Source organism: Schistocerca serialis, chromosome 1 (genome assembly GCF_023864345.2).
Source record: "Schistocerca serialis cubense isolate TAMUIC-IGC-003099 chromosome 1, iqSchSeri2.2, whole genome shotgun sequence".
Classification (NCBI taxonomy): domain Eukaryota; kingdom Metazoa; phylum Arthropoda; class Insecta; order Orthoptera; family Acrididae; genus Schistocerca; species Schistocerca serialis.
The window spans coordinates 1,286,021,153-1,286,040,767 of NC_064638.1; the positions used below are offsets into that span (position 1 = coordinate 1,286,021,153).

Below are 19,615 nucleotides of genomic sequence, written 5' to 3' on the forward strand. Positions count from 1 at the left end.
CCAAAGGGGTAGCTGGCATTCAACAAATTTGTTTTTTTGTCTTTGCTGTAGCAAGTAATAACAGATGCGTAGTTAATGGCTCGTACAAACCTTTGAAAGTGAAGATTTTTGGTAATTGAATGTAAGACAAAGTTTTATAAAAGTATTTACCATGCTGTGTTAATTAAGATAGATTGATTTTGTTGATTTTGTATTATGTTTCTGTAGGGGCAGTTTGCTACCGGAGTCAATAGGGTATTATTTGTGATATGATGTAACTCTCAGTATGTGAACCAGAACTTATGTTCCTCATTTTCATTTATATCCTATGTGATAATTTTTTCCTATTATTCTTTTTCGCCTGCAGCTACAAAGAAGGTTTTTAGGGCAGGGGTGTAAGGGATCCATGATCCCACGAACATAGATCCTAGTATCTGACGCCTGGGTCGATAGCAGACAGGAATCGATTGTCGAGCACTGCAGAAGGCAGTGAGACGAGTGTCGAGTGCACAGTAGTACTACAAAGTGTCGAGTGAGAAGTAGTGAGGGAAAGACGGGCAAGAATGGCGGTCGAGTAAATTCGCCTGAGTATGACGAGTGAGCACGTCCCCCTGATCGTCGTGGGGTTGCCCCTCACTAATACTGATTCACGAGTGATATGAAACAGAAAGTGACAAGTGCCGAATTACGTGTTTCGCGTCAACCTCGTCGGCCAGCAACAACCATGGATTGCAATAAGGATTGTTGTGAATGTTAACCATCAGCATTGCGTGTGATGAAGTACTGAAAATCAACAAACAATAAAAAGATATAACTGTTATTAGACGTGTAAGGCGAAGGTAGCAACTGCCTCACCATTTGTGTGTTAGTAGAAAATATGTATGTATATCAGTTTGTACATCGCAACCTTTGTGGTCCTTAATAATAGACAAACTTTCTATCATTTCCACTATTCAATCTCAGAACAGCCGCACTCGGTTGAAATACCCCCAAAACCAGCAGAAAAACCGATACCCTTTCTTCCATTAAGCACACGGTCATATAATCATAATAATTAACTGTTTGGCAGCTTTGATAAATTACACAAAAACCCAATAAAAGAATTTAAAAAGGGGGTGTTTCAAGGGCCCCGGGAGTAGACAACATTCCATTAGAACTATTGACGGCCTTGGGAGAGCTAGTCCTGACGAAACTACCATCTGGTGAGCAAGATGTATGTGACAGGCGAAATACCCTCAGACTTCAAGAAGAATATAATATTTCCAATCCCAAAGAAAGCGGGTGTTGACAGATGTGAAAATTACCGAACAATCAGTTTAATAAGCCACAGCTGCAAATTACTAACGCGAATTCCTTACAGAGGAATGGAAAAACTAGTAGAAGCCGACCTCGGGGAAGATCAGTTTGGATTCCGTAGAAATATTGGAACACGTGAGGCAATACTGACCCTACGACTTATCTTAGAAGCTAGATTAAGGAAAGGTAAACCTACGTTTCTAGCATTTGTAGACTTAGAGAAAGCTTTTGACAATGTTGACTGGAATACTCTTTTTCAAATTCTGAAGGTGGCAGGGGTAAAATACAGGGAGTGAACGGCTATTTACAATTTGTAAAGATGGCAGTTATAAGTGTCGAGGGACATGAAAGGGAAGAAGTGGTTGGGAAGGGAGTGAGACAGGGTTGTAGCCTATCCCCGATGTTATTCAATCTTTACATTGAGCAAGCAATAAAGGAAACAAAAGAAAAATTTGGAGTTGGTATTAAAATCCATGGAGAAGTAATAAAAACTTTGAGGTTTGCCAATGACACTGTAATTCTGTCAGAGACAGCAAAGGACTTGGAAGAGCAGTTGAACAGAATGGACAGTGTCTTGAAGGGAGGATATAAGATGAACATCGACAAAACCAAAATGAGGATAATGGACTGTAGTCAAATTAAATTGGGTGATGCTGAGGGAATTAGATTAGGAAATGAGACACTTAAAGTAGTGAAGGAGTTTTGCTATTTGGGGAGCAAAATAACTGATGATGGTCGAAGTAGAGAGGATATAAAATCTAGACTGGCAATGGCAAGGAAAGCGTTTCTGAAGAAGAGAAATTTGTTAACATCGAGTATAGATTTAAGTGTCAGGAAGTCATTTCTGAAAGTATTTGTATGGAGTGTGGCCATGTATGGAAGTGAAACATGGACGATAAATAGTTTGGACAAGAAGAGAATAGAAGCTTTCAAAATGTGGTGCTACAGAAGAATGCTGAAGATTAGATGGGTAGATCACATAACTAATGAGGAGGTATTGAATAGGATTGGGGAGAAGAGAAGTTTGTGGCACAACTTGACTAGAAGTAGGGATCGGTTGGTAGGACATGTTCTGAGGCATCAAGGGATCACAAATTTAGCATTGGAGGGCAGCATGGAAGGTAAAAATCGTAGAGGGTGACCAAGAGATGAATACACTAAGCAGATTCAAAAGGATGTAGGTTGGAGTAGGTACTGGGAGATGAAGAAGCTTGCACAGGATAGAGTAGCATGGAGAGCTGCATCAAACCAGTCTCAGGACTGAAGACCACAACAACAAATTGCTACTCATGATACAGAGAAGGAACAGAGTTACAGACAGTCAAAATGAAAAGACTACTATACATTTAAGATTTTTGTCAAAAAGCCTGCTTCAAAAGTAGAGAACACACACACACACACACACACACACACACACACTCACACAACTCACATACACGTGACCACTGTCTCTGGTCACTGTGGCTGGACAGTACACAACAACTGCACCTGATGGCAGCAGCAATCTGGTGTAGGTGGTGGGGTAAGGAGGAGATATTGGGCAGGGAGGGGAAGGGATAATGGGTAGGGGTATGGGAAAGAGTAATGCTGCTTGTGGGGGCATGCAGGGCCACAGGCAGGACAGAGTAAGGCTGCTACGTGTAGTCAAGTGTTTTGTTTTGGGGGAAGTGGTTTGGGGGGGGGGGGGGGAGAGAAGGGGAAAAAGGCTAGTGGGTGGATTGACAGAAAAGAAGACTGTGTAATACTAGTATGGATGAAAGCTGGTGTTGTTGGAAGTATTCAGATTGTGCAGACTGTGAAGCAGTCACTGAAGTGAAACACACTGTGTTGGGCAGCATGTCAGCAACTGGATGGTCCTGCTGTCTCTTGGCCATAGTTTTTCGTGACCGTTCACCCAGACAGACACCTTGTTGGTCGTAATGTCCACATTGAAAGCAGGACAGTGGTAGCAGCTTAGTTTGTAGATCATGTGACTGCTTTTACAGCTAGCCCTGCATTTGGTGGAATAGGAGATGACTGTGACCTGACTGGATTAGGTAGTGTTGGGAAGATGTATTGGACAGGTCCTGCATCTATGGCTGTTGCAGGGCATAAGCCATGAGGCAAGGGGTTGGGAGCAGAGATGGAGTAGGGGCGTGCAAGGATATTATGTAGATTTGTTGGGTGGTGGAATGCCGTTGCATGAGTGGTGGGAAGGATAGTGGGTAGGATATTCCTTATTTCATGGCATTATGAGAGGTACTCAAAACCCTGGCAGAGAATGTTCTGGATGGTTCTGAGTAACAACCATGCTGTATAAAAAAAAAATAATAATAAAAAAAAAAAAATGGTCCTGAGATGCAAGTTGCATTATTGTATGTACTAATTTTTCTTTAATAAACTGCATCAAATTGTGTAATTAAAATAATGGAGTCATCCCAAATTTCCCTCCAAAAACAAAAAAATAACAAAATTTCTTATAAATATATATTATTCCTATCATTATGTAGGGAAATATGCGAAAAAATATTTTTTCCCACAAGTAAATAAAAGTTGGGCTGGAAAGGGTTAAATTATACAAAATCAAACTGTTAATGCCGTTAATTCAAAATAAAGTTGGTCTGACCCTCCATTTAAGGATGAAGCTCTACATTTCAGATTATAAGTAAATTAAATACAGCATCAGTGGGTACCTGAGACATTTATTTATTTCTTTACTTTTGAGAGAGAAGGTAGTTATTTTCTCATTTGTATTGCAAATATGGAAACGAAAAAATAAAAAAATAGAATTACCGTAGAGCTCTTTCAGTAATGTTTCCACAGTGCTGAAATCCTTCATATATGAGACGACTGTAATCTTCAAAAACATTCTGTCTTGCTGTGCCTGTAATGGCATCATGATGTTGCATGATTCCCAGTGCTTCACGCAGATTACTCAATTGCTCTTCATATTCTTCTTCCACATCTGCCAGTGCATATAATTGCTTGCAGACCTATAATGGATACAATAAATTCTTCTAGTTAATGACAGTGGAATACACAGCACTGGCATACTAGAAAAAAGCAAAGTAACTACTCTGACAAATGGTGTAGTCATACTTCTTTTAATAACATATGAATGAAACATTTAGAATGCAAACATTTGTTAAGTTCCCTTCATGTCGCTATTACTGTGACTCATGAGGTGATTGTACAAATCATGGAGTAACTTCTACAGCATCAGTATCAACAGCTACAATATTTGAGTACTTGCACAATGAATTAGTTTACTTATTAATTATATTACCTGCTTTTGAGTACAAGCAAACATCTGATTAACTTTTGTCTCTGAGCATTAGTGCTTTATTCAGAAATTACTTGTTTCTTTCTGTGTATATAATAAATAAGCTTATGTGTAAGAATTTATACTGTTACTTCTTGCTGTCATAAATGTCAGTACTTACAGATTTGAACAATGGCAACTGCTGAAAACCTGATTCAATAGTGCCCAGCTTTTGTGGTAGAGTGAATCAGCAGCCCAACTTACAACAGTAGAAGTACTTGGGTTTCACAAAATATTTACTTTGTCTATTGTATTATTTAAAGCAAGTTCTCCAATTCTCTCACATGCCTAGTTAGTTCTAACTAAAAATACAAGCTGGATAGGAACCGTTTTTGTTGTATGTGGACTCAAAGGGAGTCAGCTGCTGTCTGTGATCAGTTTGAAGCTGAGTCACCAACGGCTTCAGCTGCTGTCAGGGTTCTGTAATGATAACTGTGCCATTCCAGATACTTCTCATGATTCTTGAGCTTTCTGATGTGTTATCTTTAGCTACAGGTGAGCTACAGACTGTGATGGTGTCATTTCATCTGACCAGGTGCAGACTATTGTTTATGATGGAATAATCAGTATCATTACAAAATATACAAATCTGTCTATTCAGAAAATTAAGAATAATTTCTGCAGAGACAGGGATGCTCGTCTCACAGATGAAATTGAAATTCATGCCCTGATTGGAATTATTTTCCTTATTGGTTCTCGACATTGCACTAGAACAAGTACTAAAAAAAATGTGGGATAACTCCAAAGGATGTGGAATTGAAGCTTGCTATTTATCAATGAGCAAGCATAGATTTCATTTCCTGATGCGTTGTCTCCGCTTTTATGACTACAGTATGAGAGCACGCAGAAGAAATCTGACAAGCTAGCGCCAATTCGTGACCTTATGGAAAACTTAATAAAGAATTTTTGGTGTTATTTCACACCAGGCGAATACCTCACAACTGATGAACAACTGCTTCCTTTTAGGGGGAAGTGTTCCTTCCGGTAGTTTATTCCAAGCAAACCTGCCAAATATGCAATAGAGGTATTCCCACTTGTAGATTGTAGAATGATGTACACGATGAATTTAGAAGTTTACTGTGCAAAACAGGAACCAGGGCCTTATTTAGTCTGCAATGCTGGAAAATATGTTGTCCTTCACCTTACCAAACCAATTGATAGTTCTAATAGCAATATTACTGGTGATAATTGGTTTTCCAGTATTCCTTTGGTGGAAGGATTACTTGAAAAAAATATTACTTATATAGGAACCCTGAAAAAATATAAATAAAAGGGAACTGCCAAAAGAGTTCCTACCAAATAAAAAGAAGCAACTAAATACTTCTGTTTTTGGTTTTCAAAAAAATAAGACTCTTGTTTTGTATACCCAAAGAAAACAGAAATCCACGTTTATGGTATCTTCAATGCACGAGGATGACTCAATTGATGTATCTGCTGGAGACAAAAGAAAACCCAAAATAGTCACTTTTTGCAATAAGACAAAAGTTGGTGTTGTTATAGTGGATCAGCTTTTTGCAAACTATTCGGTGGTGAGGAACACAAGGAGATGGCCTGCCGTTATTTTCTTCGATCTTCTGAACTTGTGTGGGATAAACGCACAGTGCATATACTCAGTGAATAATGGCTATAAAGCAGTCAAATGAGATGATTCTATAGAATCATTTTGCTGGGAGCTGATTCCACACCAAATACAATGACGTGTCAAAAATACTCGGGTGCTTTTCGAAATTAGGAAAAGAGATGCTCAATTAGTCAAGACAGTAGTACCAAAATTCAGTAAAAATGAACACCGACCTGCAGGTGCAAGGAGAAGATGCCAGATCTTTGGTAGAGAAGATTGTGCTCAAAGTGTCTAAATTGGGTGTGCCTAGATCACTGTTCCGACGTGTGTAACGGCTGCTTTGAATGATTTTATTTTCGTTTATTAACTTTCTCAAATGGAGCTGATACATGGTCAAAATTACATTTGTAAAGTACGTTGTAATTGTTTATAAAGTTTGTGAATTTCATGTTTTTTTATTTGTACTTATTTTTATACAAACTAAAATTCATAACTAACAGTAAACTATTTTAATGTATATTTCATATTTTTGAACTCATATTATGGCAATAATACGTATTAATAGAAATAAAAATACATTATATAATCGTATAAAATAGAGAAACTCAGTGGATGACTATTGCCATCTATGTGATCTATTGTGTAACTTTTTTAGGCACGACCACTGGAGGGTTAATGGTAATTAGTTAAAAGTGAAAAAGTGAATTTTAAGGAGGCAGATCGGAAAACAAGCGGGGAAATAAAAATATCCCAGCTTGCTTTGCCGAAAGGGTATGCTGTATTTGTTATATGGGAAAAATATGACCTTTTCAGATAACAAAAGTAAGTTTAAGCCAATTATTAGTAAGTCCTAGAAGCATTCAGAAGAAGGCCTCAGAATTGCTTTCAGTTATAGCAGTTTTCACACAATACTTGAGACAGAAGCTGGCTGAAACGATGAGCAAGAAAATATTGTGTGTCAGAAGGAAAATTTAAAATAACCAGCAACAAAATTTTAAGTGTCAAAAGGATTATACCTATATAATAAAGATCTGCTGGACATCAGTCATGAGTGAGATGTCAACAGTTAGTGAGGAAATAGAGAGTACGAATGAGACGTATCCTGGGTGGAGATTAGTGCCAATGGTGATCATACACCTAGCCACACCAAACACAAAATTATCAGAGAAATATTTGAAGATATTAGGTGTAAATTTCCAAATGAAGTAATAACATTACAAGGAAATTTCAGTCTAGCTACTACAAACTGGAAGACACATATTTTTATGACATTGTACTAGTCAGTCATCAAATTTAGTGACACTTCATTCTCATTAAAGAAGCAAAAATAAACAGTTCTTTATGTAGGGAATGTGAAAAGTGAATGATGAAACGCATTTTGTGCATAAAATGCAACTTCTGGTTACAGAAAAAGTGTGTGAAAGTAAATCTGAAATTAATCAGTGATGATTTCCCGTGGACACACTACAGCTGTTTACATCACAAAACAGCTGATCTTTTACGTGCAGTGGACTCAAAAAGACAAATTATAAAGCTACTACAAAGTGTTATTCAAACACTAAGCTTAGAAATATTGACAATCAAAAAGGGAAATGATGGATTACTATGTCAAGATCGCGGTGAGTATAGACGTTATAGTAAACAGCTCCACAAAATTTAGTAGTGTTAATTGATATAAATTGCATAGATTGTGTGTAGTGATTAATAACTGGATTCACTCATTGTGTTTGTGTAAAGTAAATATGACAGATTACTCATGTTGTTGTGGCCAGGCACAGTGTGATCCACTAGTAAATGCTCTCTTGAAATTTTCAAATGGTCAAAATGAATCCGTGGAAGATTGCTTGAAACAGGATTTACAGAATGCAAGAAAATATGTCCTCGACATTAAAAAAGTGATAAGTACTTTTGGAAAAAGAAGAAATTCAGAAGAAAGTGTTATTTGTAATCTTTTCCCTGATCCTAAAGAAAGGATCCATTCAAAACCTCATGAACCTGCTTTAACATTGTTCTCGGCAAATACTAACAACAAGTGCAGCAAGCTGTTATCATATAGGCCTACTGAACAATTAAATGTTGTGAGTGTGATGTTTAATTCTGCCAATGACAAAAACATCAACCTCAACTATGTGAGCTTAACAAATAAACCCACAGTGAAAGATTTTAATATCAATTCAGTGCCAGATAAAAGCGAAATATGTATATTAGGAGATAGCCACGCCAAAGGAGTAGCCAGTATAATGATAGCTATGCAATCTAGCTACAAAATTACAAGTGGTGTGAAATCAGGTGCTCCTCTTGGTGAGATTGTGAAAAACTCTAAACAGTTTACAAAAAATTCCTCCATCTGTGTCATAATAGGTGGTGCAAATGGTGTTTATCGTAATGAAAGCCATCATGCAACAAGAGCACTCAAAGAAACTTTGGAAAAGCTCTCACATATAAAAGTTCACATGCTTAGTGTTCCACATAGGCATGACTTAATAAGTAACTCGTGTGTTAACTTAGAAATTAACAAAGTCAACAGGAGAATAAGAAAACTCTGCTGCACTTTCCCACAGGCTACAATTATTGACGCAAACAGCATGGAGAAAGGTCACTTTACAAAGCATGGTATGCACAGAAACACACAGGGAAAGGAAGCTAGTGCAAAGAAGTGTTAAGTGCTATTAACTGCAACAAGGTGGAAGGTCATGCTGTAATCCCTCTGCCAGTAAGTTTAATAACAATAATTAAGGAAAGGAATGCATCAGAAGTTTCAGTAGCTAGATGCTTAGATGATCCAGTTTCTTCATGACACAGAGTTAACTCAATGGTTACATGTGCCTCAGAATAAATCAGCTGAAGAAGAAAAGGCAGTAGTTCCACCCTTTGAACCTACAGCAACACTACTTGTGCACCCACCTACATGCAGTTCATCAAAAATATCATCATCAACAGACAGGCCAGCTGCAACAGCAGTATGATCCCCAAAACCTACAGTAACAGCAATCTTATCCCCACCTACAAGCAAGTCAATAGCTTCATCATCTTCAAGGGAAATGACAGCATCTGTCAAGGTAAATCAACAGGCAAGTCAACAGCTTCATCATTTTCAGCACAGAAGGCATCATCTACTGGATAAAAATCAACATCCTCACAGAGAACAACAGGTAAATGTAGAGTTGTGTGTCCTCCTCATCTGAAGGATTTTTTAACCACAGGCATGAGAAAGAAGAAACCACCAAAATAGGTAATAACCCAAATAACTTCTCCATTTTTCATCGAAACATTAGGGGAATAAGAAGCAAACTAGACCAATTAGAAGTTAACATAACTGACAAAAACTTTCTGAACAATGCACAGATCTTATGTTTCTCAGAACACCATTTTCAGGAGGAATTGAAATGTTACGCACAGACAGTTATAGCCTTGCCACCTACTACGTAGGGATAGCATAGGAAAAGGTGGAGTAGCTATTTTCATTAAAAATAACTTAACTTTTAGATAATTATATATAAAAACAAAGATGAGGTGACTTACCGAACGAAAGCATTGGCAGGTTGATAGACACACAAACAAACACAAACATACACACAAAATTCAAGCTTTCGCAACAAACTGTTGCCTCATCAGGAAAGAGGGAAGGAGAGGGGAAGACGAAAGGAAGTGGGTTTTAAGGGAGAGGGTAAGGAGTCATTCCAATCCCGGGAGCGGAAAGACTTACCTTAGGGGGAAAAAAGGACATATATATGTCTGCTTGTGTCTGTATGTGTGGATGGATATGTGCGTGAGTGCGAGTGTATACCTGTCCTTTTTTCCCCCTAAGGTAAGTCTTTCTGCTCCCGGGATTGGAATGACTCCTTACCCTCTCCCTTAAAACCCACTTCCTTTCGTCTTCCCCTCTCCTTCCCTCTTTCCTGATGAGGCAACAGTTTGTTGCGAAAGCTTGAATTCTGTGTGTATGTTTGTGTTTGTTTGTGTGTCTATCAACCTGCCAACGCTTTCGTTCGGTAAGTCACCTCATCTTTGTTTTTATATATAATTTTGCCCACGTGGAATGTTTCCCTCTATTATATTAACTTTTAGATATGTAGATGTAAGGAAATATTGCATTGACCAACAGTTTGAAGTAGGTGCAGTAGAAGTGACATTAAACAGTTCAAAATTAGTAGTGGTTACAGTGTACAGGGCACCAGGAACCAATTTCCCAGTCTTTATGGTGCAGTTAGAATTGTTACTATCAACCTTATTTTCAAAAAATAATGACACTATCTTACTTGGGGACTTTAATGTCAACTTCACAAGCGAATGCAACAACAAAGTACAGCTCCAGAATTTTCTGAGTTCCCACAATCTTCTATCAGTGGTTGACTTTCCTACTAGCATCACACCTGACTGTCAATCTCTGATAGACAATATATTTTTAGATGTAAGTTTATACCAGAACTTCACTGTCACCCCGATCTTAAATGGCATTTCAGAACATGATGGACACCTCCTCACTCTACAAGACTACAGACCTCTCAAGAAAAGTACCATCCTGGAAGGCAATCAGACTTATGAACAAAGAGTCCCTGAAAATTTTTAACCATAAGCTGCAGCATGAAGACTGGAATTCAGTGCACAAAGTTTAACATATTTTTAAATGAATTCCTACCCCACTTTGAAGCAGATTTTTCTAAAAAGTTTGTTAGGTACAATATTTCCTCATCCTTAAGAAGCCATGGATAACAAAGGGTATTAAGAGTGTCATGTAAATGTAAGAGGGAACTTTTGCATCCAGATGGTCCAGGGACAGAGAATTAATAAGCCATTATAAAATGTATTGTAAAATCCTAAAGAAAGTTAATCAGACATCAAAAGCACTGTATTATGTACAAGAAAGAGATAACTCCAATACGAAAATGAAGACTGTCTGGCAAACAGTTGGCAAGGAGACAGGGAACAATAAAAAAAGACCCATAGGAAACTTCAAAATCGAACATGAAGGGAATATAGTGCAAATTCCTGAGATCATAGGTGAAATCTTTAATAAACACTTCCTGTCAGTGTCTGAGCAAATAGGCTGCAAGGGATCTGTGAATGATGCTTTGACCTTTTTGCAAAATGCTGTCCCTAACAAAATCATTAAAATGCATATTAGACCTATTACAGTATCAGAAATTGATAGAACAATTGCCTCCATGAAAGCCAAGAACTCCTGTAGAGTAGACAATATTTCTAGCAAATTGTTAAAACAGTGTTGTACTTCTGTAAGTGGTATACTGTGTCACATTTTCAATGCCTCTTTACAAGAGGTAGTTGATCATTTTTTGAAAGGGGTTAAAATTGTAAACAATTTTATGATAAATGTTCAATTAGGTCTGAAAATTATATACTGTGCATGTCTATGAAATATACTGGATTATTATATAATGTGCATGTCTATGAAATACACTGGACTACTTTACTATTACATTTGTATTGGCTGTTTGTATTTTACCATACAACATTTGTATTTACTGTTTTGTTAAAGTTAGCTAACTTCCTCATTACAAAATAATGTAAAATCAATTTATTAAAAATAACTTGCAAATATGTTCTCTTAACCTGTCCAATATCGTATGTTGTTGTTGTTGTGGTCTTCAGTCCAGAGACTGGTTTGATGCAGCTCCCCATGCTACTCTATCCTGTGCAAGCTTCTTCATCTCCCAGTACCTACTCCAACCTACATCCTTCTGAATCTGCTTCGTGTATTCACCTCTTGGTCTCCCCCTACGATTTTTACCCTCCACGCTGCCCTCCAATACTAAATTGGTGATCCCTTGATGCCTCAGAATATGTCCTACCAACCGATCACTTCTTCTCGTCAAGTTGTGCCACAAACTTCTCTTCTCCCCAATCCTATTCAATACTTCCTCATTAGTTATGTGATCTACCCATCTAATCTTCAGCATTCTTCTGTAGCACCACATTGCAAAAGCTTCTATTCTCTTCTTGTCCAAACTATTTACCGTCCATGTTTCACTTCCATACAAGGCTAAACTCCATACAAATGCTTTCAGAAATGACTTCCTGACATTTAAATCTATACTCGATGTTAACAAATTTCTCTTCTTCAGAAACGCTTTCCTTGCCATTGCCAGTCTACATTTTATATCCTCTCTACTTCGACCATCATCGGTTATTTTGCTCCCCAAATAGCAAAACTCCTTTACTACCTTAAGTGTCTCATTTCCTAATCTAATACCCTCAACATCACCCGACTTAATTCGACTACATTCCATTATCCTCGTTTTGCTTTTGTTGATATTCATCTTATACCCTCCCTTCAAGGCACCATCCATTCCGTTCAACTGCTCTTCCAAGTCCTTTGCTGTCTCTGACAGAATTACAATGTCATCGGCGAACCTCAAAGTTTTTATTTCTTCTCCATGGATTTTAATACCTACTCTGAATTTTTCTTTTGTTTCCTTTACTGCTTTCTCAATATACAGATTGAATAACATCGGGGAGAGGCTACAACCCTGTCTTACTCCCTTCCCAACCACTGCTTCCCTTTCATGTCCCTCGACTCTTATAACTGCCATCTGGTTTCTGTACAAATTGTAAATAGCCTTTCACTCCCTGTATTTTACCCCTGCCACCTTTAGAATTTGAAAGAGAGTATTCCAGTCAACATTGTCAAAAGCTTGCTCTAAGTCTACAAATGCTAGAAATGTAGGTTTGCCTTTCCTTAATCTTTCTTCTAAGATAAGTCGTAAGGTCAGTATTGCCTCACGTGTTCCAGTATTTCAATGGAATCCAAACTGATCTTCCCCGAGGTCAGCTTCTACTAGTTTTTCCATTCGTCTGTAAAGAATTCGTGTTAGTATTTTGCAGCTGTGGCTTATTAAACTGATTGTTCGGTAATTTTCACACTTGTCAACACCTGCTTTCTTTGGGATTGGAATTATTATATTCTTCTTGAAGTCTGAGGGTATTTCGCCTGTCTAATACCTCTTGCTCACCAGATGGTAGAGTTTTGTCAGGACTGGCTCTCTCAAGGCCATCAGTAGTTCCAATGGAATATTGTCTACTCCCGGGGCCTTGTTTCGACTCAGGTCTTTCAGTGTTCTGTCAAACTCTTCACGCAGTATCGTATCTGCCATTTCATCTTCATCTACATCCTCTTCAATTTCCATAATATTGTCCTCAAGTACATCGCCCTTGTATAGACCCTCTATATACTCCTTCCACCTTTCTGCTTTCCGTTCTTTGCTTAGAACTGGGTTTCCATCTGAGCTCTTGATGTTCATATTAAATTAATTGAATTCATTGAAAAATTGGTTCTTTTTAACAATTTCTTCTGCTACAAGGGTTAAGCCGAATGATTTGTTTACATCATGAAATTAACAATTATTGTTATGCAAACAATACTTTTGACAAAACTGTTAATTACTTTGGAATTAATTAAGAGCTGGTTCTGCTAACATGTTTTCGAATAGAGCGAAATAGATCCTTTAAGAATACTATTAGTTGTTCCTCCAAATGTTTACGATTAGTACAGAAGTTATATTTGTTTATAAGCCAACAACAGGATTTAAGTTATTAAACAATTACTGATTTCACCCTATAACAAAAGATACTAACTAGGAATAGTCAATGTAAATTAGAAAATCAATTACATACATAAAACTAAGCACAAAATTAGACCTGGTGTTATATTCTTTAAATCTGAGGGCCAACCTTTCTATTTTATGAAAATGCAGATTATATTCATGTATGTTAATGGTAATAAATTAAAAGTGAAAAAGGGAATTTAAGGAGGCAGATGCCAAAACAAGAGAGGAAGTCTAATGATCCTGGCTTGCTTTGTCAGACTGTTACGCATTATGCATTCAGCCAAAGCCTTCTTCAGAAAAGAAAATGTATGCACACATTCACACAAGCAGGCACACCTCAAACACACATTACCACCACCCCAACTCTCTCACTGGACAAAATGAGCAGCAGGACAAAGCTGCCAGCTGTAGCACTGGGAGGCTATGAGGGAGAAAAGAGTGGTGATGGGAGTGGGGGAGGAAGGAATTGGGGAGCAGGAAAGGAGAGAAGCAAAGAAGAGAAAAAGATAAATGGATGCCTTGGCAGAGAGCACTACACAACGACGGTTAGAGGATGTAGGTTGAGAGAATGTGATAGGACATAGGGGTACAGAATCTGTCTACTTCACCCAGCCCTCCTTACCCAGTGTGCCACCTTCCTGAATGTTGGCTTCCTCCTCTCTGATGGCTTCATCCACAAATATGTCCACATGAAAGTAGCAACCAATGTCACTTCTTCTGCACCAAAAAATTGCTCCCATACACCCTGGCCACACATGGACAGGTTCCAGCTGTCAGCTATTATACATGTACAGAGTGTCAAGTTAAGTGATTATCTTTTTCTGTGTTTTGCTTGTCATTTATTTATTAAATTTCGTGTGTGTCACAATTTTATCAGTAAACTGTCAAAGTAGTCATAATAGAGTTCCTGAATTTATTACCCTTCAGCAAAATTCTTGCACTCAAATTATTCTTGGACTGAGAGCTGGCTGAAACCTGAAGTGAGAAGCTGTGAGATATTTAGCGAGTTATGGAAAGTAATTAGGAAAGACAGATTAGACACCAGAGGAGGGGGAGTGTTCATTCCAGTTGACGAAAATACTGTCTCTATTGAGATCAAAGTTGAATGTGACAGTTGTGAAGTCATCTAGTTGCGTATAACAGATGTAGGTGAATCCAAGTTAATTGTTGGATGCTTTTACTGCCCACCTGATTCTCCTGTGACAGTTCTAGAATAATTCACAGAAAGTCTAAGGTCAATAGCACGTACATACCCAGATCACATAATGCTAGTTGGAGGCTGCTTTATCCAGATGCGTATAGACTGGGATGTCTATGGATTCATTGTGGGGCATACAGGCAGACAGTCATGAGAAATACTTTTAAACAATATTAAGAAGGATACATGCTACTCACAATATAGCGGAGATACTGAGTCACAGAGAGGCACAACAAAAAAATTCTCACAATTACAGCTTTCGGCCATTAAGGCATTTCTCAACAATAGACACACACACATGCACACGCACGCGCACACACACACACACACACACACACACACACACACACACACACACACACACACAAACACTCATGCAAACGTAACTCTCTCTCTCTCTCTCTCTCTCTCTCTCTCTCTCTCCCACACACACACACACACACACACACACACACACACTCATGCAAACGCAACTCACCCACACGACTGCAGTCTCAGGAAACTGAAACCCCAAAGGAAGAGGCTGGGATGGGGAGGGGGAGGGATATTATGGTGTGGGTGGCAGACAGTAAAGTGCTGCAGGTTAGACAGTGGGCAGAAGAGAGGTAGGGAAGGGGGTGAGGGGGAAGAAGTAGTGGAAAAGGAGAGAAGTAAAACGAGTGGGTGTGATAGTGGAATGACGGCTGTGTAGTGCTGGAATGGGAACGGGGAGGAGGCTGGATGGATGAGGACAGTGACTAATGAAGGTTGAGGCCAGTAGGGTTATGGGAACATAGGATATACTGCAGAGAAAGTTCCCATCTGCGCAATTCAGAAAAGCTGGTGTTGATGGGAATGATCCATATGCCACAGGATGTGAAGCAGTCATTGAAATGAAGGATATCATGTTTGGCAGTGTGTTTAGCAAGAGGGTGGTCCACTTGTTTCTTGGCCACACTTTGTCGGTGGCCATTCATTCTCAGTTGCCTGACACTGCAGTTGTGTTTGTGAGTTGCATTTACGTCAGTGTGTGTATGTTTGTCTATTGTTGAAAATGGCCTTAATGGCCGAAAGCTATAACTGTGAGAATCTTTTTGTCGTGCCTATCTGGGACTCAGCACCTCAGCTATATGGTGAGTAGCAACTTTCCTTCTCTAATATTGTTACATTCCACCTTGGATTTTCCATTGTTTGAAATACTTTTAAACATGTTTTCTGAAAATTTTCTTGAGCAGCTAGCTTGGCAACCCAGATGCAATGTAAATATCTTATACCTTGCAGCTACAAATAGGCTGGACCTTAATGACAATGTCAGTATAGAAATGCGGATTATTGATCATGATGATATTACAAGAACTATCATCATTAAAGTTAATAAATCACTCAAGAAGTCTAGGAGAGTGTTTCTGCTACACAGAGGATATAAACAGTTATTACTATCTCACTTATAGAGTGAACTGGCATCACTTAGTTCCATTAAGACGGATGTGGAGGAGTTGTGGGTAAAGTATAATGAGATTGTAAATCGTGGTCTGGTGAGTTATTTGCATAGTAAGTGGGCAAAGGATGGAAAAGACCCTCCATGGTTTAATATAGAAATCTGGTGGATGCTGAGGAAGCATAGGCTACTGCAGTCTCAATTCAAAAGGGAATGCACACATGACGACAAGCAAAGGTTAGTAGAGATTTGTGCGTCTGTGAAAAAAATCTATGTGCCAAGCGTACAACAACTACAACCATCATACTTGAGCAAAATATCTGAAAGAGAACCTGAGAAAATTTTGATTTTACATTAAGTCATTCAGCAGATCTAAGGCTTCCATTCAGTCAGTTGTTGAATAGTCTGGTGTTGCAGCTGAAGATAACAAAATGAAAGCCAGAGTGTTAAATTTCACTTTCAAGACATCATTCACACAGAGAAATGTACAAACATATCATCAATTGACCATTGGACTAGCTCCCGTATGGGTGACGTAGTAGTAAGCATACCTGGCATAGAGAAGCAACCGAAAGGTTTGAAAGCGAATACATCACCAGGTCCAGATGGAATCCCTGTTAAGTTTTACAAAGAGTACTCTGCAGCATTGTCCCCTTACCTAGCTTGCATTTATCATGAATCTCTCGCCCAACACAAAGTCCCAAGTGACTGGAAAAAAGCACAGGTGACGTCAGCAAGTAAGATGGATAACAGAATGGACCTCCACAATTACAGATCAATATCCCTAACTTCTGTTCGCTGCAGAATCCTTGAACATATAAATAAACTTTCTCGAGACTGAGAAGCTATGTCCAAGAATCAGTATGTTTTTAGAAAGCATTGCTCATGTGAAACTCAACTTGTCATTATATACTGAGAACTATGGATGAAGGGCAACAAGCAGATCCCATAGTTCTAGATTTCCAGAAAGCATCTGACATGGTGCCCCATTGCAGGCTGTTAACAAAGGTATCAGCACATGGAATAAGTTCACAGATATTCTTTTCTTTTTAGGAGTGCTATGTTTGTCACTCATTTGAGAGGCTTACTGGGTGTGAACTATATATTGAAATATTAATACAGCTGAAACTTCCTGGCAGATTAAAACTGTGTGCCCGACCGAGACTCGAACTCGGGACCTTTGCCTTTCGCGGGCAAGTGCTCTACCATCTGAGCTACCGAAGCACGACTCACGCCCGGTACTCACAGCTTTACTTCTGCCAGTATCTCGTTTCCTACCTTCCAAACTTTACAGAAGCTCTTCTGCGAAACTTGCAGAACTAGCACTCCTGAAAGAAAGGATATAGCGGAGACATGGCTTAGCCACAGCCTGGGGGATGTTTCCAGAATGAGATTTTCACTCTGCAGTGGAGTGTGCGTTGATATGAAACTTCCTGGCAGATTAAAACTGTGTCCCCGACCGAGACTCGAACTCGGGACCTTTGCCTTTCGCGGGCAAGTGCTCTACCATCTGAGCTACCGAAGCATGACTCACGCCCGGTACTCACAGCTTTACTTCTGCCAGTATCTCGTCTCCTACCTTCCAAACTTTACAGAAGCTCTTCTGCGAACCTGGATTAATACAGCTAATTTTTACAGAGCTAATTTTTACAGTACAGGTACACTTCCACTAAGATTGAGATAATGCTACTGCATGTGGAAATGAATTCACTAAAGCTATTCATTTGGGATGGTTTATAAGATACTTAGGTTCTATAAACATCCTTCTCACATGTCATGGAAAGATAAATAGTCCATAAGCAGGGGAGTCCCCTATTCCCACAGCAGGAGATATTGAGTGAGAACCATTGCATTTTTTTAGTAATTTCTAAAATTCCCAAATTTTTTGTAATTATTTCTGATTTTTCCATTTTACGATGAGACTCCCCCCCCCCATGAACCATGGACCTTGCCGTTGGTGGGGAGGCTTGTGTGCCTCAGCGATACAGATAGCCGGGGAAACTACAGCCGTAATTTCTCCCGAGGGCATGCAGCTTTACTGTATGGTTAAATGATGATGGCGTCCTCTTGGGTAAAATATTCTGGAGGTAAAATAGTCCCCCATTCGGATCTCTGGGCGGGGACTACTCAGGAGGACATTGTTATCAGGAGAAAGAAAACTGGCGTTTTATGGATCGGAGCGTGAAATGTCAGATCCCTTAATTGAGCAGCTAGGTTATCAAATTTAAAAAGGGAAATGGATAGGTTAAGGTTAGATATAGTGGAAATTAGTGAAGTTCGGTGGCATGAGGAACAAGACTTTTGGTCAGGCAAATACAGGGTTATAAATACAAAATCAAATAGGGGTAATGCAGGAGTAGGTTTAATAATGAATAAAAAAATAGGAGTCCGCACAGTGAACGCATTATTGTGGCCAAGATAGACATGAAACCCACGCCTACTACAGTAGTATAAGTTTATATGCCAACTAGCTCTGCAGATGATGAAGAAATTGTTGAAATGTATGATGAGATAAAAGAAATTATTCAGATAGTGAAGGGAGACGAAAATTTAATAGTCATGGGTGACTGGAATTCAAGTGTAGGAAAAGGGAGAGAAGGAAACATAGTAGGTGAATATGGATTGGGGCTAAGAAATGAAAGAGGAAGCCGTCTGGTAGAATTTTGCACAGAGCATAACTTAATCATAGCTAACACTTGGTTCAAGAATCATAAAAGAAGGCTGTATACATGGAAGAATCCCGGAGATACTAAAAGGTATCAGATAGATTATATAATGGTAAGACAGAGATTTAGGCACCAGGTTTTAAATTGTAAGACATTTCCAGGGGCAGAAATCTACTGGTTATGAACTGCAGATTAAAATTGACGAAACTGCAAAAAGGTGGGAATTTAAGGAGATGGGACCTGGATACACTGAAAGAACCAGAGGTTGTACAGAGTTTCAGGGAGAGCATAAGGGAACAATTGACAGCAGTGGGGGAAAGAAGTACAGTAGAAGGAGAATGGGTAGCTCTGAGGGATGAAGTAGTGAAGGCAGTAGAGGATCAAGTAGGTAAAAAGACGAGGGCTAGTAGAAATCCTTGGGTAACAGAAGAAATATTGAATTTAACTGATGAAAGGAGAAAATATAAAATGCAGTAAATGAAGCAGGCAAAAAGGAATACAAACGTCTCAAAAATGAGATCGACACTAAGTGCAAAATGGCTAAGCAGGGATGATTAGAGGACAAATGTAAGGATGTAGAAGCTTATCCCACTAGGGGTAAGATAGATAATGCCTACAGGAAAATTAGAGAG

General features: G+C 38.8%; 1 protein-coding gene across 1 annotated transcript in view; it reads right to left on the minus strand.

Annotated features, from left to right (window-relative positions):
- LOC126419664 (lysosomal alpha-mannosidase-like) overlaps nt 1–19,615 on the minus strand; it is a 247,851-nt gene that overhangs the window by 62,713 nt on the left and 165,523 nt on the right. The window contains exon 9 of the mRNA XM_050086854.1: nt 4,048–4,247. Coding sequence (XP_049942811.1) covers nt 4,048–4,247 — 200 coding nt within the window. The remainder of the gene's footprint in view (nt 1–4,047; nt 4,248–19,615) is intronic.